Here is a 27,374-nt window from a genome sequence, read left to right as displayed (position 1 = left end):
GAAGATTTTTTTATTATTTATACCTTCTAAGATTTTATTGGAACTCAACATTTTAGCAAAATTGTGCTAATTACTTACCTGGAACTGAAACTCAAAGAAGCTAATTTATATTTGTTTCTAAAACTTAGTGTATTAGTTCTCACACTGCTATAAGAAATACCTGAGACTGAGTAATTTACAGAGAAAAGAGGTTAAATTGGCTCAAGGTTCTGCAGGCTGTACAGGAAATATGGCAGCATTGCTTCTGGGGCGGCCTCAGGAAACTTACAATCATGACAGGAAGTGAAGGGGAAGCAGGTATGTTTTACATGGCCAGAACAGAAGGAAGAGAAAAGTGCTGCACACTTTTAAACAACCAGATCACGTGAGAATTCACTATACAGTACCAAATGGAGGTGGTGCTAAACCATTCATGAGAACTCTGCCTCATGATCCAATCATCTCCCACTAGACCCACCGCCAACACTGGGGATTACAATTCAACATGGAATTTGGGCGGAGACACAGGTCCAAACCATATCACTTAGATGTAATGACCAGAAAATAAGTTTGGCTTTTGTTGCTCTGTGAAAAGTCATTGATGCTTTTAACTGCTTCAGTCAGGGAAATTGCTATCTCTAACCACCAAGAAATTTGCTTTTATATTAATCTTAAAGTTGAGTTTAGTTTGGTGACTCTTTACGTAAATTGCTTTTTATACTAAATAATGTTTTAATAGTTACAGATAAAGACTACTCTAGTCATAGGCCGGCCGCGGTGGCTCATGCCTGTAATCCCAGCACTTTGGGAGGCCGAGATGGGCGGATCACGAGATCAGGAGATCGAGACCATCCTGGCTAACACTGTGAAACCTCGTCTCTACTAAAAATACAAAAAATTAGCCAGGCATGATGGCGGGCGCCTGTAGTCCCAGCTACTCAGGAGGGTGAGGCAGGAGGATGGCGTGAACCTGGGAGGCGGAGCTTGCAGTGAGCCGAGATGGTGCCATTGCACTCCAGCCTGGGCGACAGAGTGAGACTCTGTCTCAAAAAAAAAAAGAAAAAAAGACTAGTCATAACTAATGGGTAATTTTAAAATATATTTACAGCTCTATCTTAAAGGAACCAACCACAGAAAGCCTTCAAGCCTTATGTGCTCTGGGGTTGGCAATGCAGGATGCTACACTGTCAAAAGCAGCACTTAATGAGTTACTGAAGCACATCAAACACAAAGACAGTAATTATCAGAGGTGCCTTCTTATATCAGCGATTTATGCACTCCAAGGCCGCAGCGTAGCAGTGCAAAAACAAGTATCTAAAGCTGTTCACAGGTAAATTCTGTATTTGTGAACTTGGAACCTAATTATACTTGATATGGTTGCATTTGACATTTGGACTTTATTAATACTATAAAATAAGGTAAGAATATACATTTGAAAACCAAACCCTGGTTTTATGAAATTTTACACAGGATCAGGTAACTGACTGTATATATTATTTTACCTATAAGGATTGTGTTTTTTTAATTCATATTATTTTACCTATGAGGATTGTGTTTTTTTAATTCAATTGATAAATTTGGCCCTTAGTCAGGTTAAGGCCCAAACTTTGTTTTGCTATTAAAGTTCTTAATTCCCAAGTTTGTAATATTCTTAGTCTGTTGTCTGGTACTGTCTAGATTGATGGTTTTAGTAATTTTCAGCCGTTTAAAGATTCATTAATTTCTTCAAAATTTTAAAAAAAAGAAAGCTGTCATTAGCAGCAGTGGTTAATTATTATATTTTATTTTTAGCAGTAAAGTGTCATGTCTGTAGTCTCTTTTCCTTTCAGAGTTCATTTTTATTAACAATCTTTGCTTTTTTTTTTTTTAGTTATTTTAATATAAAGCTTATTCCTTATGTCATTTTTATTAGTAGTCATCTTCCTGCCATGCAGTATTACTTATCCTATAATTTTTAATCTCTTTGTGTTTGAACACAATGTGTTAAATTTCCTTAACTTTTCTTAATTATCTCATGACTTTATAATCATCCATTGTTGATTTTTTTCTTATTTTCATAAAGACTGTTGGTGTATATAGGTGATATAAAGTATGTTTTCTAAAAATACTTTCAACAAAACATGCACAATTAATATGAACTCGTTTTAGATGTCTGAAAGGTTTTAAACTTAATAAATTGTTGGTTGCTTGTACATTTTGTGGTTAAAGTAGCTTGTCCCTAAGCCTGCTACTTTTGATTCCTTTAGCAACCCTGGTGACCCTGCTCTTTGGTCTCTGTTGTCTCGAGTTGTTGCACAGTATGCTCAACGAAATGCAAAGGTAAAGTAATGTTTCAAATTCTAGCAAAAAGATAAAATAACTTGTGATATGGTAAATATGATAATTTTAAACTATGGCATTATTCTTCTGAAAGATAATTTATACAATGAAGAAAGTTCTGTTATTAACTAAATTTTCCATTAGTCATTCAACGAATACTAGACTGAGTTTTCTCCATGTACGGTTGCACTGTTCTAGATGTTGTGGGAGCTGCAAAGAAGTACAAAGAAGTGGGAGCTACAAAGAAGTAGGAAGATCTCTTTGAACACATGCAGATTATGTTAATGATATGTGATAAAGTAATGTAACACTGCCATATAGTGATCATTAGTTATGTATTTTTGAATCCCAAAAGATAATTTTATTTAAAATCATCTTAAAGTTAAGGCGGTAAGAACAAGAACACTGCTAATATACAAAAATGTAATTATAAATATGAAGTCACTGACATACTATAAGGGATTATATACTATATTTTAGTTTGTAACAGCCAGATATTTTCAGGAGTCTATTCTTCTATTAACTGCTGTGGTTAATATATCCTCTCATAGTTCACTTCACTAGTTGGTAAACATAATGGTAATAGCTAATGTTTTGAACACTTACCAAGACTAACAATTCCAATATCTGAAGTCTGCAAGACCCACAGACTTGTTTGATGTCTGTGAGTCTTGTTCGTTATTCCTACTGATTTTCATTCTTGGTGGCTTTGTTTCTTTGTTTACCCAATTGTATGTACTTGAAAATTATTTGTAGGAATAATTTGAGGCCTAGAATTAAGGTGCCTTTCTACAGAAATAATTTGTACTTGCTTCTGCTGTGTGCTTGGGAGGTCCATCAATCTGGGACTACGTTATACAAAGTTTAGAACTTGGGGTTTTTGGACAAAGCAGGCTACTTTGTGCTTGGGTTGCTAGTTCTTGAGACCTGGAGTAATTCTGATTCACCTTGAACCTTAGGGTGTGGCCTGTTGGGGTCTCAGCTTATTCTGATGTAGGTCTCCTCTATACTCCCCTCCTTGTGTTAACCTGGGCCTTAATTTTTGTCCTACTAGCCCATACGTCCTTCAGGATTAAAATTAAAATTTGTTAGCATTTGGGCCAGGCACGGTGGCTCATGGCTGTAATCCCAGCACTTTGGAAGGCCAAGGAGGGTGGATTACCTGAGGTCAGGAGTTCATGACCAGCCTGGCTAACATGGTGAAACTACTAAAAATACAAAAATTAGCTGGGTATGGTGGTGCACGCCTGTAGTCCCAGCTACTCGGGAGGCTGAGACAGAAGAATCACTTGAACCCGGGAGGCGGAGGTTGCAGTGAGCCAAGATCGTGCCACCGCACTCCAGCCTGGGCGACAGAGCAAGACTCCATCTATAAAAAAAAAAAAAAAAAAAAAAAAGAAATAGAAATTGTTAGTGTTTGCAAATGGCAGAAGCGGCTTCCCTGCTCACTTGTCTCTCTGAATTCCAGTTTTCCCTTTCAATTTTGGCCTGGTAAATCCTTAATATCTTGTCAATCTTTCAGTGCTTTCAAGAATATGTTTTTAAAATCTTTTATCTCAGTGCTTTTCAAACTTTAATGTGCAACTGAAGTCACCTGGTGATCTTGTGAAAATGCAGATTTTAATTCTGTAGGCTTGAGATGGGACCCAATATTCTGCACATCTAACAACCTCTTAGAGAGGGTGGATGCTGCAGATGCACAAGCCACAGTTTGAGCAGCAGGGTTTTATTTCATATTTTTAGTTATTTTTAGTGAGTGAGTTGGCTCAAAGGACCTGGAAGACCATTGTTACTCGACTCCAAAATTACCTGAATAAAGTGCTTTATTATGTGTCAGCTGTCAGCATTTTTATAATCTCAACAACCATTTGAAGTAGCTGCAATTATTTATAGATTTCAAATTGACGTAATGAAAACACTGTGATGCTATGTGTATTTTTCTTATTTTTAGTATTGAGTTGATTATTGAAGCAATGATGAGCTTCATGGTGCCTTGAACTTTATTTATTTTACTAGAGTATGTAAGTTTTAAAAATACTATGTATTTTCATATAGTAAGTCATGTTAGTTTATCTTTGTGATCTCTCTCAGTCTTTATAATATTTTATATTGTTAGAAAGTTTATACATTTGGTTGGTAAAATTATATAACTTTTGAACCTTCAAATGAATATTTTGAAAGTAGAGTTGGTCACAGTAGAAAAGATTTCCTTTCACAAGATTATTAGTCTTTTCAAACAGCAACAATAAATTGATACTTTTAAGAAGTTTAGGAGTTGTGAATGTGGTAAAACTGAACCTTTCCAGTGATTTAGTGGAAAGGTCTTATCAATCTTAATTTTTACTTTTTCATGAAAGTTTTTGCATTTGTATAAATCATCAATATTTTCTGTTCTAGGGAGGCGTTGTAGCAGGAAATGTGGCTCATATTCTGGACTCAAATCACGGAAAGGTTAGTTTGTCCTAGTACAAAGGAGATGTTGAATTTATTAAATAATATTGATGAAGGAATAATAAGTTTTCATAGTCTTAGGGATTATGTCATATCAAATAGAGTCTTTTAGTCAGTTTGAAAGAGAGGGAGCTATAAGGAAAATTAGCTAACATCTTTTCTCTTATTTAGAAGGCGTTACTGTACACTGCAGTAAATCAGTTGGCTATGGGAAGCAGTTCAGCAGAAGATGAAGAAAATATTGCACTAAAGACCATTCAGAAGGCAGCTCTCCTTTCTCCAGGTGCATATAATATCTATTTCATTAATTCCAATGCTTTTTTTTCTAAATACATATTTTGTAAGTGGGGGAAAAATCTTGCACACTGTATATATTTTATTGGCATTGTTTATACCAGACAAAAATGTACATAATTTAGATCTTCTACAACAGGAGTTTGGGTGATTAAAGTATTTTGCACTATGTAAGTGTTTAATACAATATATAATGCTATCAGAAATGACTTTTTAAATTGATGCATTATAGATTCACGTAGTTTCAAGGTGCATGTGATAATTCAGTACATTTATATTCTTGAATTTAGATTCTATCAATCATGCATTTATTTGTGATTTATAGGAGCAAAGTTTATATTTCCATGAAATAAGGCAAAAGGGGATTTTAAGAAAATATTTCAAGATTTTGCATATCATTTGATTATCTGCTTTTGGCTACTGATTATTAAGAGAGCATCGATTATTGAAAGAGGCCTAAAGGAATGTCTGCTTAATGATACTTTATTACCTGTTACTGAAAATCTGAACTATACACATATTTTCAAGAAACAGTTTATTTCTGTTTTGCATCAATATAGTTTAAAGAGTTTTACCTATAGTTACTACATTATTTAACATACATATTTAGATATTTTTATGTGTAGTTAGCTTCTTGAAGGATGGGGATGTATCTTGTGTGGTAACTGTTAGAAATGCCACAGTTATGGGCTCACCTGAGCTAACTGTGTCATATGTAGGCTGTTGATCACAAAGGTACTGAGGAATGTTACTTAAGCATGTTCCATCACCACTACTGGAAAAATGCCATAGAAGACTGGAATGTCCAGCAGTATAGGGTTATAAGGTATATTTTTGCATAATATAATATTATTTTAAATATGAAATAATGTATTAAATGTATTCCCTTTTAACTCTTCAGATGTGTTAGATCAGAATGCTATTGCTTTTGGCTAAGCACTGTTGGGAAAAAAATTACACCAAGCACAAATTCAATGTTATCTTCACAATAAATTGTAAAGACCCTCATTAAGCTGCAAAATATCTAACATTTCAGGGATTATTTTGCAAACTAAGTAAAAAAGTCAATATTCTGTTGTTTATCTTTTCTTTCATTTCGACATAGAAACAAAGAGACTAAACATTTTGATTTGTCTATGTTATATATATATTGGTAGGTTTTTTATTTTTGGAGTTCTCAATCAGATATTAGATAGACTTACTCTCAATAATTCTTATCGTGGATCCAGAATGATAAAAGATCTATTATCCTTTGATTGTGTAAGGACATAAACTTTAGAAAGGTGAGATTGCCCAGATTAGGTCCTCTCTAATGATCTCTGATGTTCCCAGATTATCTGGATAAATACATACTCAAGGAAGCAGAGACATCACATAAGATGCTAAAACAGTGACTGAGTGACAAAGATGAGTGCCTGTTTGAGACTTGTCCTTAGAGTCCAATGAAAATGAATATAACTGTAGTTATGTGTGGTGGCTGTACACCTAGTCCTTGTAGATCTGTAGATGAACAAATCACAGTTTTGATCGATGCTATTCCAGGGAGTCTTGTCAGGAATTTAAAGATAATTCCAAGAATTTAGAATTGAATGGAAAAAAATCCAATTTCTGCTAGATTAGTGCTTCTATGATACTAAAAGGTATCTTTAGCAAGCTATAGTTTAAAATTTTTAGGTTTGTAGTTTATATATTATCTTAGAGTCACTTTATTTTATAGGGAATTTGGGTTGCTGGTTATCTGTGGAAGAGTTCATGGAAACAGTAATTATTTTGTGTTGTGATAGAAGAAATTGCTGCCAGCTATTGTCCATTCTCCAATCAGAAATCCAAACTATACAATACTGTAAGATCCCTGAAGTGGCTATCCCCTTAATCTTAGGATTAAGTTAATATTCAGAGATTGAGTCCACTTCAGTTGGAATCATAGAATTTAAGACCCTATGGCATCTCAGCTATTATCTAGTTTAGTTGTCTTGTTTTATAGGAAAATGAATCCTAAAGGAAGAACTACCACACATTAATTAGTGGCATGGCTAGACCTGAAACCCAGATCTAAGGCTGTCACGTGCTTTTCTTTAGATAGTTATCAGATTTCATCATAAATTCTAGGAAATAGTCACCATTTGTTTATTCCGGAATTTGATGATGTCTGTGCTCCTTAAAATAAGGTAGTCATTATTTGGAGCAGAAATTGTTTCATAATATGGAGGTATGTATTTAACTTTTTGTAAAAGTATTTGATCTGCATAAGATTTTAATGATTCTTGTAATTTTGTTGATTTTTGTACTTTTAGCAGTAATACTGGTCACCTATAACTGAAGTAGATATATATTTCAGATATATGATAAGAAACATATATTGGGTGGGTGGTCAGCTAAGAAAAAACAGAAAACTAAAGCTAGTAAGTATGATTAAGTGACTATATTGTTAACTAGCACCCCCTTGTGAGATTTTAAAAGCATTCATTTGTTTTTTTAAGAGTAGCAGGACTAAAATATTAACTTGTTGAAGTAAATGGCAAAATAAGATTTCTAAAAATAAATGACCAAACAAATGAAAAGAAAAAAACTTCTAAATTCCATATTCCCTTCACGTTTCTTTTTTCACAGCTTCCTTAAAAAGAGAAGTCGTTATGCATAATCTTTTCTATGCATAAAAAGTTCCCTTCCAACTCACTGCTGTTGGACTTTTCTCCTTCTCCCTACCCTGAAGCTGCTGTCGAGGGTGAAGGAAAGAAGGAAAGATCAAATGAATGAAGAATATATAGTCATATAAATGCTTCACTTGGAATGATGAAGTGACTTTCATGCTTGCCTATTAGAATATAATTAAAATCTTGAGCCTTTCCTTTGGCTTAAACTTTTCTTAAGAACTGAAAAATTGTGTTATCTTCCTTGTCCTAGGACTGAGTCTTTAAAACAACAACTACTAAGTCATGAAGATGAGTGAGACTTGTCCTTGGTGTCCAGTGAAAGTGAATCTAATTGCCCTTTCCACAGTAATACAGCACTGTAGGCAGCTGAGCTAACCAGCCATGGATGAACAGCTTAATAGGATGTTTATCATCCTCTGATATGTTTGGAAAAATTGGCAAAACTGGAAAGATGAATGTAGCAATGTGTCTCTGAAAACAAGTGCAATTTAATTTTCCTTTGAGAAAGTGAAATTTATTTTTGGATACAATTTTTTTTTAACTTGTAAACTCTTAATCTCATTTTTGATAGTTTTTAAGCAACATGTTGATTTTAACAAGACTTATCACTGTGTATTTCCTGTTTTCAGGTGATCCTGCTATCTGGGCTGGGCTAATGGCAGCCTGTCATGCTGATGATAAACTGGCCTTAGTGAACAACACTCAGCCAAAGAGGATAGATTTATACTTGGCACTGTTATCTGCTGTTTCTGCTTCAAGTAAGTTTGAAAAAGCATCTTTATACATGATTTAATTCAGATTTCTTGAATGGTTAAATCCAGAATACAAATAGCTTCAGCATATGTTGTTATAAAAAATATATTCATTAGGCCGGGCATGGTGGCTCACGCCTGTAATCCCAGTACTTTGGGAGGCTGAGATGGGTAGATCACGAGGTCAGGAGATCCAGACCATCCTGGCTAACATGGTGAAACCCCGTCTCTACTAAAAAATACAAAAAATTAGCTGAGCGTGGTGGCGGGCACCTGTAGTCCTAGCTACTCTGGAGGCTGAGGCAGGAGAATGGCGTGAACCCCGGAGGCGGAGCTTGCAGTGAGCCGAGATTGTGCCACTGCACTCCAGCCTGGGTAACAGAGCGAGACTCCGTCTCAGAATATATATATATACATTAAATACATTAAATAATGTATATATATTCATCAAAAATCCATAGTAAAATATTTTTATAGAAGTGGGATAAGCATATGTATTTTCTCTTCCAGATAGCTTAAAAGCCCAATAGGTTCTGTTAGCTGAAATCTTTGTTTTGTAGCATTTACTTACTTTGAGACTTTACCAGCATTTTAGGATAGAGGTGATCTGGAAAGTCCTTTACTGAAACCAGCATTGAAATTGTCCCATGATTCCTCCTGGGAATCTTGGTCAGAATAAGCTGTTAATCTAATCAGATTTAGTTAACATTGTTTTGTAAATCTATAAATTTCTTCACTGAAAAGTGACATAGATTAACCTACTTAAATTAATAAATAGATTAGCCTACTTTTGTCTTGGGACATTAGCTTTTCACTGAATTAATTTTAGGTTATTAATCATTTTTTAGTAAATGTTAAGCATCATTACTGCCTATCTTTTGACTACTAGGGCAAATTAAGAAAAGTAGGCTTTTGTTTAATGGTATTAGATTATATAAGGTTGAAATATTTTAATAAAATGAATTTATTAAGTGGTAAATCAGAAATACCTATAACATAGTTATTTTGAAGCCATGCTCTTCAGATGAAAAGAAAGAACAATCTACCTATTTTTATTTTTTATCCATGTTGACAATCTCTTGTCTTTCATTGGTTATGTTTAGACTATAGGTGTTTGAAGTGATTGTTGATATAATTGGTTTAGTATCTATCATATATTTTACCATTTTCTATTTGTTGCCTTTGTTCTTTGTTTCTATTTTTGTCCAACTATTTTTCTGTGTTTTGTAGTTTTAATTGTGCATTTTATTTGATGCTATTTTCTCTTCTTTGTTAGCATGTCAGTTATATTTCCTTTTCTACTTTTTTTTTTTTTTTTTTTTTTTACTGGTTGCCCTTTTTTACTGGTTGCAATATACATTTATAATTAATCCAACTCCATTTTCAACTAACACTATACTGCTTTATGGATAGTGCAAGTCCTTATAGTAAAACAATCCTAATTATTGTCCTTTATGTCATTGCTCTTTTGCTTACACATAAGCATACGAGTCTGTATACATCCACATACACGTAAGCACACATAATCAAATACATTGTTGCTATCATTATGTTAGTTGTTTTTTTTTAAGAGATGAGGTCTTGCTGTGTTGCCCAGACTGACCTCAAACTCCTGGGCTCAAGTAATACTCCTGCCTCAGCCTCCCAAGTCATAGGTACAAGTCACTATGCCCAACTAATTTTTTTATTTTAGAAACGAGGTCTTGCTATGTTGCTCAGGCTGGTCTCAAACTCCTAGGCTCAAGCAGTCCTCCTGTTTTGGCCTCCTAAAGTATTGGGATTACAGGTGTGAGCCACCACATCCAGCCTATATGTGTTGTAATAGGTGAGACTAGTTTCTTGTATGCAGCATATGTTGGGTAATTTTTTTTAATCCATTCAGCTAATCCATGTATTTTCAATGGAAACTTTAATTCATTTACATTCAAGGTTATCATTGATGTGTGATGCCTTATTTCTGTTGTTTAATTAGTTGATTTTTTTTTGGTATATTCTTTATTTCTTTCTCTCTTTATTGTGTGTTATTGTATTTTGGTGGTTTTCTGTAGTGGTACCATTTGTGTCCTTTCTCTTCCTCTTTTGTATGTTTGCTTTACTAGTGAGTTTTTACTTTTGTGTGTTTTCATGATGGTAAATGTTGTCTGTTCTCTTTCAGGTTTAGATTCCATTGAGCATTTCTTGTAGGACTGGTCTAGTGGTGATATTCAACTTTTACTTGTCTGGGAAAACTTTATTTTCCCCTCATTTATGAAGAATAACTTTGCTGGGTATAGTGTCCTTGGCTGACAGTTTTTTTTTTTCTTTTCAGCAGTTTGGATATAGTATCTTATTCTCTACTGGCCTATAAGGTTTCTGCTGACAAATCTGCTGTTAGTCTGATGGGTGTTCATTTATAAGTAGTATGCTTTTCTCTTTATGTTTTTAGTATTCTCTCTTTGTCTTTGACTTTTGATAGGTTAACTATAGTGTGCCATGGAGAACATCTTTTGGAATTGTAAATATTTGTGCATCTCTAAGCCTTCTCATGTTTTCAGATGTCTAAATCTCTTGCTAGAATTGGGATATTTTCATCTATTATTTTGTTAAATTTTTTTTAAACAAAATAATTATGTTTTCTTTTTGCCTTCTAGGACACTGAAAATTTAAATATTTGGGTGTTTTATGGTGTTCCATATGTCATGTAGGCTTTGCTTATTTTACATTTTTGTCTCACTAGGTTATTTGAAAAGATCTGTCTTCAAGTTCTGAGGCTCTTCTGCTTGATCTAGTCTGTTGTTGAAGCTTTCAGATGTATTTTGTATTTCATTCAATGAATTCTTCATTTCTAGAATTTCTGTTTGGTTATTTCTTATGACATCCATCTCTTTGGTAAATTTTTCATTAGTATGCTAAATTGCTTTTTCTAATTTCATTGTACTGGTTTTTAGCATTCTCTTGTATCTTACTGAGCTGCTTTGTTATCAGTATTTTGAATTTTTCCCCTAGGATATCATAAATTTCTTTTTGATTGAGATCTGTTGCTGTAGAATTATTATGTTCCTTTGGAAGTGTCATATTTCCTTGCTTTTTCTTGTTTCCTTTGTCCTTACATTGATATATGCATATCTAGTCTAACAGTCACTTCCAATTTTGGAATTTTCTTTCGTAGGGGAGCACTTTTTCCTGAAGATGTATCCATGGTGGTGTTTGGGTAGGTCACTTTGGCTTTGATTCTGAATGTAGTCTCTGATTTCTTTGGCTGTAGACAGCATCAGTGATATTTGTGATTTCTTTGGTTTGTTAGGATGTACTTGTTAGTGGAGGCTTGGTGAAGTTATGGTGGGGCCTGGGATGCCAGATAGGCTAGTCTTTGGGTCCTAGTGGTGGCAGCAGTTGGCTAAGCTTGCCTGTCCTTGGGTGCCAGAGCAATGTACTGGTGTTAGTGGGTTTAGGCAGGCCCATTCTTGTGCCTCTGTTAGATGGATTGCCCAGGTTCCAGGAATGGCAGCATTGGTATGTTAGGGTTCTCCTAGAGGGACAGAACTAATAGGAGATAAATATATGGGGAGTTCATTAAGTATTAACTTACACGGTCACAAGGTCCCACAATAGGCTGTTTGCAAGCTGAGGAGCAAGGAGAGCCTGTCCCAGCCCCCACACTGAAGAACTTGAAGTCTGATGTTTGAGGGCAGGAAGCATCCAGCATGGGAGAAAGATGTAGGGTGGGAGGCTAGGCCGGTCTCTCTTTTTCATGTTTTTCTGCTTGCTTTATATTTGCTGGAAGCTGATTAGATTATGCCCACCAGATTAAGGGTGGATCTGCCTTCCTCAGCCCACTGACTCACATGTTATTCTCTTTTGGCAACACCCACACAGACACACCCAGGATTAATACTTTCTATCCCTCAATCCAATCAAGTTGACACTCAGTATTAACCATCACAATCCGGCTGGGTAGGTGGGTGTGTTCTTGAGTCCCTGGGCAGCACACGTGGTGTGGGTGATGGTAGTGGCAGTGGGACCAACCCTCTGGGACCCAAGCAGTCCACACTGGCATTGGTGGTGGCTGCAATGGACTGAGCGCACCAGTCCCCAGGCCCACAATGTGGCACATGTAAGTGAGTGCCAGCTGCGGTGTTAGCGGCAGATTGGATGGGCCCAACCTCAGACCCCAGAGGAGTGCTCAAATGCTAATGGTGGTGGTCTGAGCTGGGCAATCCCCAGGCCCCAGGAGGGTATGCTTGGGTACTCTGGGGAATGGAGCCAGGCCAGGTAGACTGTCCTTAGGCTCCCTGGTGGTGCATGCGGGCCCTGGCTGTGATAGGCAGGGGCAGAGTGATGCCAGGCTGCCAGGAAATGCTTTGTTGGGAGCAGCAGCTGCTGCACTGTGACCCTGCTACTGGGTAGGGTGGGGTTGCTTTCAGTGTGAGCACCATAGGGTTGCAGGCTTCAGTCATGCCTCAGCTCTGCTGTATTCCAATGCAATGGTACCTGCAGGGCAGTGGAATTTGTTCTCAGGGCACTTGAATATGCATGGCTGCTCCTTACTGGCAGCTCATGGTGGTTGACAGTGGCTCTCACCTCAGCTCCAGCAGCAGTGGCTGTGGGCAGGGGATATCAGTGGGGCTCCAGGACTGTGGAGATACAGGGGCTGTTGGGCTGCATGGCAAGACACAGCCTGGTAGAGGGCTGGGCTCTCAAAATAGTGCCTCACTCTAGCTGCTTAGGACTCAGGGGTTTGTGGGACTCAGCGTGAGCTCCCACTTTGGACCAGTGCCATTATCATGTGCTCTCTATGTTAGTTTTAGGGCCTGCAAGGGTCACGAGGTTATCTTATGGCTAGAATTATCGGAGTCCATGGCAGGAATGTAAACTGTTAGGGATCTCTTTCCTATCCTTTCCCTGCATTCAGGAGCCTTTCTAGGCTCCCAGCTGATCCCAGCTGAGCAGACGACCTCACTGCCCTCTCCTTCCTTGCTTTTGGTGTTTCCTGTCACTTTTCTGTTGCTGTCCAGTGTGCTTTCTTAGATAATATATCTGAAGTGTGATTATCTACTTGCTATTTGGTTCCTTTCCATGGACGAGGCGAGCACCAAATGCATCTAATCAGCCATCTTGAATAGCTATCTTAAATTCACTTACTAGTGAATTTTACCAAATATTTAAGGAAAAATAATACCCATTCTACTCAAATTCTTTCAGAAAATCTAAGATAGTAACACTTCTAACATCTTCTATGAGGCCAGCATTACCCTAATACCCAAACCAGGCAAAGAACAACATTGCTTGTGAAGGTAGATGGAGAAATTCATAACAAAACTTCAGCAATTCAAATCCAACAATACATAAAAATGATAATAATACATTATGATCAATTATGGTTTATCCCAGGAATGCAAGGTTGATGTACCATTTGAAAATGAATGTAATTTGCTGTATTAGCACCTGTGAAAGATGCCAAAGAGTTTATACTATATGATTCCACTTACATGAAATGTGTGGAAATGCAAATTGGTCTATGTGACAGAAAACACATGAGGAGCTGACTGGGGAGGCTAAGGGAGGATGGAGTAGGTTGGGGACAAAAGTGGTTACAAAGGGACAAGAGGAAAATTTTGATAATGCTGAATATGTTCATTATCATGATTGTGGTGATAGTTCACTGATATACATGTCAAATATCAGATTGTATAGTTTGAAAATGTGCAGCTTATTTTACATCAATTATATCACAGTAAATCTTTACATGTTTTCAGCAAATTATTTTATTGTTTCTTTAGAAGTCACAATTATATGAGGCTTTGAGTTATTTAACCACAAATACTCCTGCCATGAAACTTTTCAGAAACCTGCCTCTTGTCAGGATAGTCTATGGTACATGTGGCACATGTAACTTTGAAAAACTGTGTATGGATGATAAGTCTAATGGTAATTTTTTAGCAACCAGTTATTTCTCTGAGAACACATTATAAATTGCAGATGAAAGTAACATTGACATTTTTTGTTTACAGTTAAAGACAAAAAATTCTTTGAAAATTACAACCAGTCTCTTGAAAAGTGGTCTCTCTCACAAGCTGTCACTGGTCTAATAGACACAGGAAGAATATCTGAAGCTGAAACTCTCTGCACAAAGGTATTATTATGGAATGTGCATTGAAACTCATGGATTCTTATCTTACTGGGAAAATAACTTCAAAAATGGAATGTGTGAGGCTAGATGCGGTGGCTCACTCCTGTATTCCTGGCACTTTGGGAGACTGAGATGGGAGGATCACTTGAGGCCAGGAGTTTGAGACGAGCCTGGGCATCATAGCGGGAGGCTATCTCTACAAAAAATTAAAAAATTAGCCGGTCCTGGTGACGCATGCCTGTAGTTCCTGCTACTCGAGAGGCTGAGGCAGGAGAATTGCTTGAGCCCAGGAATTTGAGGTTGCAGTGAGCCATGATCACACCACTACACTCCAGCCTGGGCAACAGAACGAGATCCTGTCTCAAAAAAAAAAGAGGAATGCATGATGTTTAAAGAGCAGGTAGTGGTGGTGATGACAATTATGATGATAACAACTAAAATTTATTGATTACTGTACTTGCCACAAACCAGTCACTGCATTTAGCATTTTGTATTTGAACTTCACAACAATCTTATGATATAGGTATTTATTATTATCCTCATTTTTACAGATGAGAAAAACTAAGGCTTAAAGAGGATAAGTAATGTGGACAGGAGCTTACAGTTAGGAATGGATAGGGTTGTGATTTGAACTCAACATTTGTCTGATTCTAGGACTCAAGCTCTTATTATAGGTCTTTTAAAATTTTTTGATTTGGGTGCCATTAGAGAGGCAGTATTTTCCTTTGATTTCTGATTGGTTCCTTCTTAATGCTATATTTTCCAGTATCCTTTCAGTTTTCCAAAGTTCTGGATCACATAGAATGACTGTGGAGATTGTCGAGTGGGTGACTGGAATCTACTCAGTAGTCTGTTTTTACATGCCAGGATTGGAGGGCTCTATGCTTGCAGGCTCTGTGAATAAATGTGTATTACCTTGCCTAGAACATAGTAGGGGCTCAACAAATATTTACTGAATGAATGAATGATTTTCCAAAGCTCACTTAGAAATAATGTAATGGTTAAAGAGAGTTTTGAACATGACTTTTCCTGAAAACATCATATTTCATAATTGCTTACCATGGGGGTTGTGTAATTTTTTTTTTGAAAGATCAGTATACCTTTTACAGAGAAAGAAGAATGGACTTTTGAAGATTTCTTTGGTTCTTAAATTCTATGAAAAGCAGAGTGATACATTTTTGCTTTTATTTAAGGAGTTCCACCTGAGATAAGTTCAGGACAGGGTATTACACAGTAAGTGTTTACTAAGCATAAATTGACAGTTGCTATGTGCTCTCTGATAGAATAAGTCATGCCTAATGAACGTTTCCTTGTCAGTTTGTTGTTGCAATCTCTTACTTAGAAGAAAGCAATCAAATAAATTTTAGAAATACATTTAAGATTTCATGAGTAAAAAATAGAAAAGTATGCTACTGAGGGACAAGCAATAAAGAAAGAAATATTTGAAACAATACTGGGAGGATTTGTTTACAGAAATTCTTCATATATATAATATATACACATACAGAGAATATAAGTATATACAATACATTTATGTATGTATGTAGGTAAGTATTTTAAGATATAAATAGTAGCTTAAGGAAATGGGGAAAATAGGTCATTTTTCTTACTCGCAATACTCAAAAAGGCTGTGCCTAGAAGAAAGACATGTAGAGTGAATACCTTTGTTAAGAGGTTAAGAAAGGAAAAAATGTATGCCTCTTTTCTTCTTACATAGTATAGTTTATTCCAGTATGGAATAGTGATAGCCTTCCCACTTAATTTTATATTTATATTTTCTTAGTTCAACTATTTACTTACATTTAGAACCTAAATTTTTCAGGATATCACTTAAGAGTAAACTAAGTCAAAGGGAAATACATGTAGACTACAATAATAGCATTACTGATTTTAAAGGTTATTTAAATGTAAAGTTTGGTATTTACAAGCTGTTCATTGTTTTGTTTATTTAATTTTTGCAGTTGTTTTCTCTTTAATAAGAAAAGGTATAAACATTCAGAATTTTATTTTCACAACTTGGAGAATATGCCTTTTACTTTTAACACTTAAGAACCTATTTGATGTATTCCTCTTTGGGATTTGATTTCTAGAATTTAAAAAGTAACCCTGATCAGCCAGCCGTTATCTTACTTTTGAGACAAGTTCAGTGTAAACCACTCCTGGAGTCACAAAAGCCACTCCCAGATGCTGTACTTGAAGAACTACAAAAAACAGTCATGTCCAACTCAACCTCTGTTCCAGCTTGGCAGGTAAGTTTTCTCCTTTCTTACTTGAGTCCTCAATTAAAACACTTCATAATATTAGTTAATGTCAGGGCTATGCTCCATCTTTGTTTGGCTCGCTGTCACTCTCACCATGTTACCTCTCAGTTTCAAAATCTAAAAGGTATTGTGGTCAGAGGAACTAAGGAAGTTTAATACTAGTTTCAGATCTGCTACAATGATGATTTAAAGCTTTTTAAGTTATTGATTCTAAATTTTCTCACTTTAAAACAGTGATGAAAATACTGTCTTTTATATGGGTTGATATGTTATAGACATTTTATAATAAGGGTATCATAATGGTGTTTAACTCTGCTTTTAGAGGAGAGGTGTATAGTTTCTCTCTAGCTGCTTTACAGATAACCTGTATTTAGTGCTTTTAGAAATAATTATTTTCAGGATTGATGCTTGAATCAACAGATGTCTGCTCTTTCAAGTGGCTCTGGTTATCCACAGTGACAAATGCACAATGATCACAGTGTGCTTTGTTCTTATTGATATTAAAATACAAGGAAGCACATAATTATTTTATACGATTTGTTAGATTTCCTCTGTGCCCCAGAGAAAGTAACAAAAGGGCTTTTTGATATAGATTTATAGAAGCTTATCTTACTATAATTTGTTTTTTATTCTGATCTTTTATTATATCAGCTTTTTTATATCCCTGCTTTAGATAATTTGAAAAAATTATCTGGCATAAAATTACTGGATTATGAAAACTAAGCCTCCCTTTTACTGTAATTCTTTTTTCCCCTTTCTTAGAGTAAGTTTTCCGCATGAGATTTAGGATTTAAGATCAACATCTAGTTGACCTCAGAACATCTAGTTGACCTTAGATACTTAATCAACAACTATATGTTGTTGATTTCATATTCATTATCAAAGGGAGAAATACATTGTCAAACTAAAAGGGAAAAATTGAAGGATAAATTATATCATAAGTGTATTTGTCTATTTTCACACTGCTGATAAAGACACCCGAGACTGGGCAATTTACAGAAGAAAGTTGTTTAATGGACTTACAGTTCTCTGTGGCTGGGGAGGCCTTACAATCATGATGGAAGGAAAAAGGCATGTCTCACATGGCAGCAGACAAGAGAAAGAGCTTGTGCAGGGAAACTCCCCTTTTTAAAATGATCAGATCTTATGAGACTTATTTGCTATCATGAGAACAGCACAGGAAAGACCTCCCCTCATGATTCAGTTACCTTATACCAGATCCCTCCCATAATACATGCGAATTCAAGATGAGATTTGGGTGGGGACACAGCCAAACCGTATCAGTAAGTAAAGTCTTAAGAGACTACGTGTGTGTGTATGTGTTTGTTTTCTTTTATACTATGATATAATTCACAAGGAATAAACTGTAAAAATCTTAAGAGTACTACTCTATATATGACATACCTGTTTAACACCTCCCATATCAAGATACAGAACAGTTCTAGCAACCCAACTGCTTCCCCCAGGCCTCTGTCAGTTGATCTCCTTGCTTGACTCCCCCCACCCCAAAACAAGGAAAACCTCTATTCTGACTTCTATTTAGTTTTTCCTGTTTTTGAACTTCATATCAATGGAGTAGTACTCTTTTGTATCTGGTTACTTTCACTCAACAGGATGTCTGTGAGATTCATTTGGTGGTTTCATGTAGCCATAATTTTTTTATTTCATTTTATGAACATACTATAATATTTATTCATTTTACTGTTGATGGGCATTTGGGTGTTTCCAGGTTTTGTCTAGCATGAATAATGCTGCTGTGATCATTCTTGGTCATGCTTTTTGGTGGGACATAGGTTATATGTATGGTTACTTTAGTAGATCCTGCTGAAGAGTTATCTAAAATGGTTATACCAGTTTACACTTGCACCAGCAGTGCATGAGCATTCCAGGTGCTGATATTGCTAGATTCTTGTGTTTTTCCCCGATTTTGGTGAATATATAGGTAATAATATGTTGTAGTGATTTTAACTGGTGTTTGCCTGATATCTAATGACATCAAACAACTTTTCGTATGCTTATTGAGCCTTTGGATATCCTCTGTGTAAAGTGCTTTGCATAATTTTTAATGGACTTTTCATTTTTTACTTACTGAATTATTGGAATTTATTATATTTCCTGAATCTGAGCACATTTTTGGACATTTATATTGAAAATATTTTCTTACACCTATGGCTGCCTTTATTAATGTTATTTTTTGATGAATAGTTCTTAATTCTAATGAAGTCTGATTATGGTTAATGCTTTATTGGGATATTTTATTTAAGAACTTTTTCCTTACTCTAGGTTCATGAAGTTTTTTAAAAATTTTGTTTTAGAAATTTTATTGTTTTACTTTTCATGTTTAGGTCTATAATTTATCCTGGATTAATCTTTGTGAATATTGCAGGAGTTAAGGTTTATTTTTACCCATAATTAACATAGTACCAATCTTTGAAAAGACTATTCAGTCCCCATTGAATTACAGTGATGCCTTTATCATAAATCAGCTGTGTATGTATGGGTCTTCAGGCCTCATTATTTTCCATTGGTCTATTTGTTTAATCTTTTGTTTTTTATTCTTGAGTATAGCTTTATAATTAGTCTTAATATGTGGTAACATTAAAACCTCCAACTTTTTGTTCTCCTTCAAAGTTTGTCTTAGGTCTTTTGCATTTCCAAATGCAGTAGTCCTACCTTATCTGCAGGGGAGATGTCCCAACACCCTTAGTAGATGCCTGAAACCACAAATAGTAATGAACTATACACACACACACACACACACACAATGTTTTTTCCTATACATACATACATACCTATGATAAAGTTTAATTTATAAATTAGGCACAATAAGAGATTAACAACAATAACTAATAATAAAACAGTTATAACACTATATTATAATAAAAGTTATATGAATGTGGTCTCCCTCTTTCTCTCAGAGTATTTTATTGTGTTGTACCACAGGTAACTGAAACCATAGTTAAGGAGAGGGTCTACCGTAAATTGTTAATTCTCACCCAAAAAAGCTCTGCTGGGATCTTAATTGAGATTGTTTAGAATCTACAGTTTAATTTGGGGACAATTGACAAAGTAATACTCTACTGAATATTTTCTGTCCACAAGTGTGGTATATTCCTCTATTTAATTTAGTTTGAAATTTCTCACAGCATTGTTTTGCAATTTTCAACCTAGAGGTCTTTTATACTTTTGTGTTAAATTTATTTCTAGGTATTTGGTATTTGTTGTTGTTGTTCCATTGTGTGTGTGTGTTTAAATTATCTCCAAACATTTAAAAATTCAGTTGATTTTTATATGTTGACTTTCCAGCACCTTGCTAAATTCACTTATTCTTTGAAAGGTTTTGGATTTTGTATATGGAGAGTTATGCCCCTTTTACCTTTTTCTTCCCAATATTTACATATTAAGGTTTTTTGTTTATTTGTTTGTTTTGCTTTATTGTAGTGTCTGGAACCTTTAATACAATGTTAAAAGTGGTGAAAAGTAAACATTCTTGTCTTCTTCTTACGTCAGGTAGAAAGCATTGACTATTTCAGTACTAAGTATGGTGTTTGTTATAGGTTTTTATAAATATCCTTATCAGATTAAGAAGATTCTACTTTGAATATGCTAAGAGAGTTTTTTCTTAAAAAATAATGGGTCTTGAATTTTATTAAAACTTTTTTAGTGGCATCTATTAATCTTTTTCTTTATTCTGTTAATGTGGTAGATTACATTGATTTTTATATATTAAGCCAACTTTGCATTCTTAGAATAAGCCCTAGTTGATCATTATATATTATTGTTTTTATATATTGCTGGAGTCAGTTTGCTAATAGCTGTTGTTAAAATAATTGGCAATATGACAGCCCCTTTTTGACCTCTAATTGTTTTTTGGGCACAGAACTTACCAATAACTAAAAACATTTTTACTATGACAAAGTTTATTGAATTTGTTGGAAGTGGGGGTAACAGACTGCATAGTAAACTAAAATCCTTTGCCTCCTTCTCCTTTTTTGTTTCTTAGTGGCTGGCACATGTGTATCAGTCTCAAGGAATGATGAGAGCTGCAGAGATGTGTTACAGAAAGAGTCTACAAGTGGCATCCCAACAGGGCAGTTGGAGTGGGAAGCTCTCAAGTCTGTTGAGACTAGCACTACTTGCATTAAAAGTCTGTATGGTAAGATCATGTTATAATTATGGTCATGAAAAATTGATTTTTTATCTTTCTTTGACATGAAGGCTTTTTACATAGTAATATTTGATTGAATTCCTGTTGTTTCATTGTCTTCTAGTGTGGCTTCTTGATACACTTTGTGTTTTGGGTTTGTGATGGACATAGAGCAACATAAATCTATAGACTACAGCAGAATATTGTTGATGTTTGGGGAAAAAATATTACAGTTTTAAAAGTTGAATTATATTAGGATATACATTTTTGTTTCTTGGTGAAACAAATTGTATTAGAATTAAATTTAGCTACTCAACTGTGACAAAAATATTCATAGTGAACATTTCGGTCATTCTCATTTCAATTCAACATTCTCTAAGAGGGATTTCTAGTAACTTATGACCTAACAAGCTATTTTCTGATATGAATTTACGTATATGAATCTGAAAGTTTTACATGCTGGTAGGGAAAATTTGTGAAGATACATGTTTAAGTGGGAGTGAGGGCAAACTGCAGAACAGGATGTATGATATAATTCTAATGGAGTGTTCATATATGTGGTATGAATTTTTAAGGATGTGTATCTCTAAATACACCATGTATGTTTGTACATATGCTTAAAAGCACAAAGATATAATTATATGGAAACATATATAAGAAATATAATGGCAGTTATTTGGAGAAGGGGACTGGGGTTTTTTTTAATTATTATTATTATTATTATTATTATTATTATTATACTTTAGGCTCTATGGTACATGTGCGCAACGTGCAGGTAAGTTACATATGTATACATGTGCCATGCTGGTGCGCTGCACCCACCAACTCGTCATCTAGCATTAGGTATATCTCCCAATGCTATCCCTCCCCCCTCCCCCCACCCCACAACAGTCCCCGAAGTGTGATGTTCCCCTTCCTGTGTCCATGTGTTCTCATTGTTCAATTCCCACCTATGAGTGAGAATATGCGGTGTTTGGTTTTTTGTTCTTGCGATAGTTTACTGAGAATGATGATTTCCAATTTCATCCATGTCCCTACAAAGGACGTGAACTCATCATTTTTTATGGCTGCATAGTATTCCATGGTGTATATGTGCCACATTTTCTTAATCCAGTCTATCATTGTTGGACATTTGGGTTGGTTCCAAGTCTTTGCTATTGTGAATAATGCCGCAATAAACATACGTGTGCATGTGTCTTTATAGCAGCATGATTTATAGTCCTTTGGGTATATACCCAGTAATGGGATGGCTGGGTCAAATGGAATTTCTAGTTCTAGATCCCTGAGGAATCGCCACACTGACTTCCACAAGGGTTGAACTAGTTTACAGTCCCACCAACAGTGTAAAAGTGTTCCTATTTCTCCACATCCTCTCCAGCACCTGTTGTTTCCTGACTTTTTAATGATTGCCATTCTAACTGGTGTGAGATGGTATCTCATTGTGGTTTTGATTTGCATTTCTCTGATGGCCAGTGATGGTGAGCATTTTTTCATGTGTTTTTTGGCTGCATAAATGTCTTCTTTTGAGAAGTGTCTGTTCATGTCCTTTGCCCACTTTTTGATGGGGTTGTTTGTTTTTTTCTTGTAAATTTGTTGGAGTTCATTGTAGATTCTGGATATTAGCCCTTTGTCAGATGAGTAGGTTGCGAAAATTTTCTCCCATTTTGTAGGTTGCCTGTTCACTCTGATGGTAGTTTCCTTTGCTGTGCAGAAGCTCTTTAGTTTAATTAGATCCCATTTGTCAATTTTGGCTTTTGTTGCCATTGCTTTTGGAGTTTTAGACATGAAGTCCTTGCCCATGCCTGTGTCCTGAATGGTATTGCCTAGGTTTTCTTCTAGGGTTTTTATGGTTTTAGGTCTAACATTTAAGTCTTTAATCCATCTTGAATTAATTTTTGTATAAGGTGTAAGGAAGGGATCCAGTTTCAGCTTTCTACATATGGCTAGCCAGTTTTCCCAGCACCATTTATTAAATAGGGAATCCTTTCCCCATTTCTTGTTTTTGTCAGGTTTGTCAAAGATCAGATAGTTGTAGATATGTGGCGTTATTTCTGAGGGCTCTGTTCTGTTCCATTGGTCTATATCTCTGTTTTGGTACCAGTACCATGCTGTTTTGGTTACTGTAGCCTTGTAGTATAGTTTGAAGTCAGGTAGCGTGATGCCTCCAGCTTTGTTCTTTTGGCTTAGGATTGACTTGGCGATGCGGGCTCTTTTTTGGTTCCATATGAACTTTAAAGTAGTTTTTTCCAATTCTGTGAAGAAAGTCATTGGTAACTTGATGGGGATGGCATTGAATCTGTAAATTACCTTGGGAAGGATGGCCATTTTCATGATATTGATTCTTCCTACCCATGAGCATGGAATGTTCTTCCATTTGTTTGTATCCTCTTTTATTTCCTTGAGCAGTGGTTTGTAGTTCTCCTTGAAGAGGTCCTTCACATCCCTTGTAAGTTGGATTCCTAGGTATTTTATTCTCTTTGAAGCAATTGTGAATGGGAGTTCACTCATGATTTGGCTCTCTGTTTGTCTGTTATTGATGTATAAGAATGCTTGTGATTTTTGTACACTGATTTTGTATCCTGAGACTTTGCTGAAGTTGCTTATCAGCTTAAGGAGATTTTGGGCTGAGACAATGGGGTTTTCTAGATATACTATCATGTCATCTGCAAACAGGGACAATTTGACTTCCTCTTTTCCTAATTGAATACCCTTGATTTCCTTCTCTTGCCTAATTGCCCTGGCCAGAACTTCCAACACTATGTTGAATAGAAGTGGTGAGAGAGGGCATCCCTGTCTTGTGCCAGTTTTCAAAGGGAATGCTTCCAGTTTTTGCCCATTCAGTATGATATTGGCTGTGGGTTTGTCATAAATAGCTCTTATTATTTTGAGATACGTCCCATCAATACCTAATTTATTGAGAGTTTTTAGCATGAAGGGTTGTTGAATTTTGTCAAAGGCCTTTTCTGCATCTATTGAGATAATCATGTGGTTTTTGACTTTGGTTCTGTTTATATGCTGGATTACATTTATTGATTTGCGTATATTGAACCAGCCTTGCATCCCAGGGATGAAGCCCACTTGATCATGGTGGATAAGCTTTTTGATGTGTTGCTGGATTCTGTTTGCCAGTATTTTATTGAGGATTTTTGCATCAATGTTCATCAAGGATATTGGTCTAAAATTCTCTTTTTTTGTTGTGTCTCTGCCAGGCTTTGGTATCAGGATGATGCTGGCCTCATAAAATGAGTTAGGGAGGATTCCCTCTTTTTCTATTGATTGGAATAGTTTCAGAAGGAATGGTACCAGCTCCTCCTTGTACCTCTGGTAGAATTCGGCTGTGAACCCATCTGGTCCTGGACTTTTTTTGGTTGGTAAGCTATTGATTATTGCCACAATTTCAGATCCTGTTATTGGTCTATTCAGAGATTCAACTTCTTCCTGGTTTAGTCTTGGGAGGGTGTATGTGTTGAGGAATTTATCCATTTCTTCTAGATTTTCTAGTTTATTTGCGTAGAGGTGTTTGTAATATTCTCTGATGGTAGTTTGTATTTCTGTGGGATCAGTGGTGATATCCCCTTTATCATTTTTTATTGCATCTATTTGATTCTTCTCTCTTTTTTTCTTTATTAATCTTGCTAGTGGTCTATCAATTTTGTTGATCCTCTCAAAAAACCAGCTCGTGGATTCATTTATTTTTTGAAGGGTTTTTTGTGTCTCTATTTCCTTCAGTTCTGCTCTGATTTTAGTTATTTCTTGCCTTCTGCTAGCTTTTGAATGTGTTTGCTCTTGCTTTTCTAGTTCTTTTAATTGTGATGTTAGGGTGTCAATTTTGGATCTTTCCTGCTTTCTCTTGTGGGCATTTAGTGCTATAAATTTCCCTCTACACACTGCTTTGAATGCATCCCAGAGATTCTGGTATGTTGTGTCTTGGTTCTCGTTGGTTTCAAAGAACATCTTTATTTCTGCCTTCATTTCGTTATGTACCCAGTAGTCATTCAGGAGCAGGTTGTTCAGTTTCCACGTAGTTGAGCGGTTTTGAGTGAGATTCTTAATCCTGAGTTCTAGCTTGATTGCACTGTGATCTGAGAGATAGTTTGTTATAATTTCTGTTCTTTTACATTTATTGAGGAGAGCTTTACTTCCAAGTATATGGTCAATTTTGGAATAGGTGTGGTGTGGTGCTGAAAAAAATGTATATTCTGTTGATTTGGGGTGGAGAGTTCTGTAGATGTCTATTAGGTCTGCTTGGTGCAGAGCTGAGTTCAATTCCTGGGTATCCTTGTTGATTTTCTGTCTCGTTGATCTGTCTAATGTTGACAGTGGGGTGTTAAAGTCTCCCATTATTAATGTTTGGGAGTCTAAGTCACTTTGTAGGTCACTCAGGACTTGCTTTATGAATCTGGGTGCTCCTGTATTGGGTGCATATATATTTAGGATAGTTAGCTCTTCTTGTTGAATTAATCCCTTTACCATAATGTAATGGCCTTCTTTGTCTCTTTTGATCTTTGTTGGTTTAAAGTCTGTTTTATCAGAGACTAGGATTGCAACCCCTGCTTTTTTTTTGTTTTCCATTTGCTTGGTAGATCTTCCTCCATCCTTTTATTTTGAGCCTATGTGTGTCTCTGCACGTGAGGTGGGTTTCCTGAATACAGCACACTGATGGGTCTTGAGTCTTTATCCAATTTGCCAGTCTGTGTCTTTTAATTGGAGCATTTAGTCCATTTACATTTAAAGTTAATATTGTTATGTGTGAATCTGATCCTGTCATTATGATGTTAGCTGGTTATTTTGCTCGTTAGTTGATGCAGTCCCTTCCTAGTCTCGATGGTCTTTACAATTCGGTATGATTTTGCAGTGGCTGGTACCGGTTGTGCCTTTCCATGTTTAGCGCTTCCTTCAGGAGCTCTTTTAGGGCAGGCCTGGTGGTGACAAAATCTCTTAGCATTTGCTTGTCTGTAAAGTATTTTATTTCTCCTTCACTTATGAAGCTTAGTTTGGCAGGATATGAAATTCTGGGTTGAAAATTCTTTTCTTTAAGAATGTTGAATATTGGCCCCCACTCTCTTCTGGCTTGTAGGGTTTCTGCCGAGAGATCCGCTGTTAGTCTGATGGGCTTCCCTTTGATGGTAACCCGACCTTCCTCTCTGGCTGCCCTTAACATTTTTTCCTTCATTTCAACTTTGGTGAATCTGACAATTATGTGTCTTGGAGTTGCTCTTCTCGAGGAGTATCTCTGTGGCGTTCTCTGTATTTCCTGAATCTGAATGTTGGCCTGTCTTGCTAGATTGGGGAAGTTCTCCTGGATAATATCCTGCAGAGTGTTTTCCAACTTGTTTCCATTCTCCCTGTCACTTTCAGGTACACCAATCAGATGTAGATTTGGTCTTTTCACATAGTCCCACATTTCTTGGAGGCTTTGCTCATTTCTTTTTATTCTTTTTTCTTTAAACTTCCCTTCTCGCTTCATTTCATTCATTTCATCTTCCAGGGCTGATACCCTTTCTTCCATGTGATCGCATCGGCTCCTGAGGCTTCTGCATTCTTCACGTAGTTCTCGAGCCTTGGTTTTCAGCTCCATCAGCTCCTTTAAGCACTTCTCTGTATTGGTTATTCTAGTTATACATTCTTCTAAATTTTTTTCAAAGTTTTCAACTTCTTTGCCTTTGGTTTGAATATCCTCCCGTAGCTCGGAGTAATTTGATCGTCTGAAGCCTGCTTCTCTCAGCTCGTCAAAGTCATTCTCCGTCCAGCTTTGTTCCGTTGCTGGTGAGGAACTGCGTTCCTTTGGAGGAGGAGAGGTGCTCTGCATTTTAGAGTTTCCAGTTTTTCTGCTCTGTTTTTTCCCCATCTTTGTGGTTTTATCTACTTTTGGTCTTTGATGATGGTGATGTACAGATGGGTTTTTGGTGTGGATGTCCTTTCTGCTAGTTTTCCTTCTAACAGACAGGACCCTCAGCTGCAGGTCTGTTGGAGTACCTGGCCGGCCGTGTGAGGTGTCAGTCTGCCCCTGCTGGGGGGTGCCTCCCAGTTAGGCTGCTCGGGGGTCAGGGGTCAGGGACCCACTTGAGGAGGCAGTCAGCCCGTTCTCAGATCTCCAGCTGCGTGCTGGGAGAACCACTGCTCTCCTCAAAGCTGTCAGACAGGGACATTTAAGTCTGCAGAGGTTACTGCTGTCTTTTTGTTTGTCTGTGCCCTGCCCAACTGGGGGTTTTAAAGGATGGTAGAGGAGAATTTTTCATTTTATATCTTTTGATAGTGTTTGGATTTTTTTGTCGTATCCTTATTATTTTGTAATTAAAAGTTAAATTGTTATTCTTTTGGTTTTATATGGTTAGAGGAAATTATCCTAGACAGCCCTAAAGTAACTCTTGTTTTTACCATAGTAACCGATGAGAATATTAGTTATTC

The 27,374-nt window shown here is 36.2% G+C and overlaps 1 protein-coding gene across 2 annotated transcripts in view; it reads left to right on the top strand.

The window, feature by feature from the left end:
- The window catches only part of SKIC3 (SKI3 subunit of superkiller complex), a 96,262-nt gene that overhangs the window by 55,379 nt on the left and 13,509 nt on the right, over positions 1-27,374 (top strand). For both annotated transcript variants that reach the window (XM_054488010.2, XM_063665015.1), the window contains exons 33-40: positions 1,088-1,309; positions 2,226-2,298; positions 4,696-4,749; positions 4,921-5,032; positions 8,327-8,455; positions 14,440-14,561; positions 16,649-16,807; positions 20,823-20,975. In XM_054488010.2, coding sequence (XP_054343985.1) covers positions 1,088-1,309; positions 2,226-2,298; positions 4,696-4,749; positions 4,921-5,032; positions 8,327-8,455; positions 14,440-14,561; positions 16,649-16,807; positions 20,823-20,975 — 1,024 coding nt within the window. The remainder of the gene's footprint in view (positions 1-1,087; positions 1,310-2,225; positions 2,299-4,695; positions 4,750-4,920; positions 5,033-8,326; positions 8,456-14,439; positions 14,562-16,648; positions 16,808-20,822; positions 20,976-27,374) is intronic.

This window comes from Pongo pygmaeus, chromosome 4 (assembly GCF_028885625.2).
Source record: "Pongo pygmaeus isolate AG05252 chromosome 4, NHGRI_mPonPyg2-v2.0_pri, whole genome shotgun sequence".
In the NCBI taxonomy this organism is placed as follows: Eukaryota; Metazoa; Chordata; class Mammalia; order Primates; family Hominidae; genus Pongo; species Pongo pygmaeus.
Note: the sequence above shows the minus strand (reverse complement) of the source record. Positions and strands in the feature narration are given on the sequence as shown.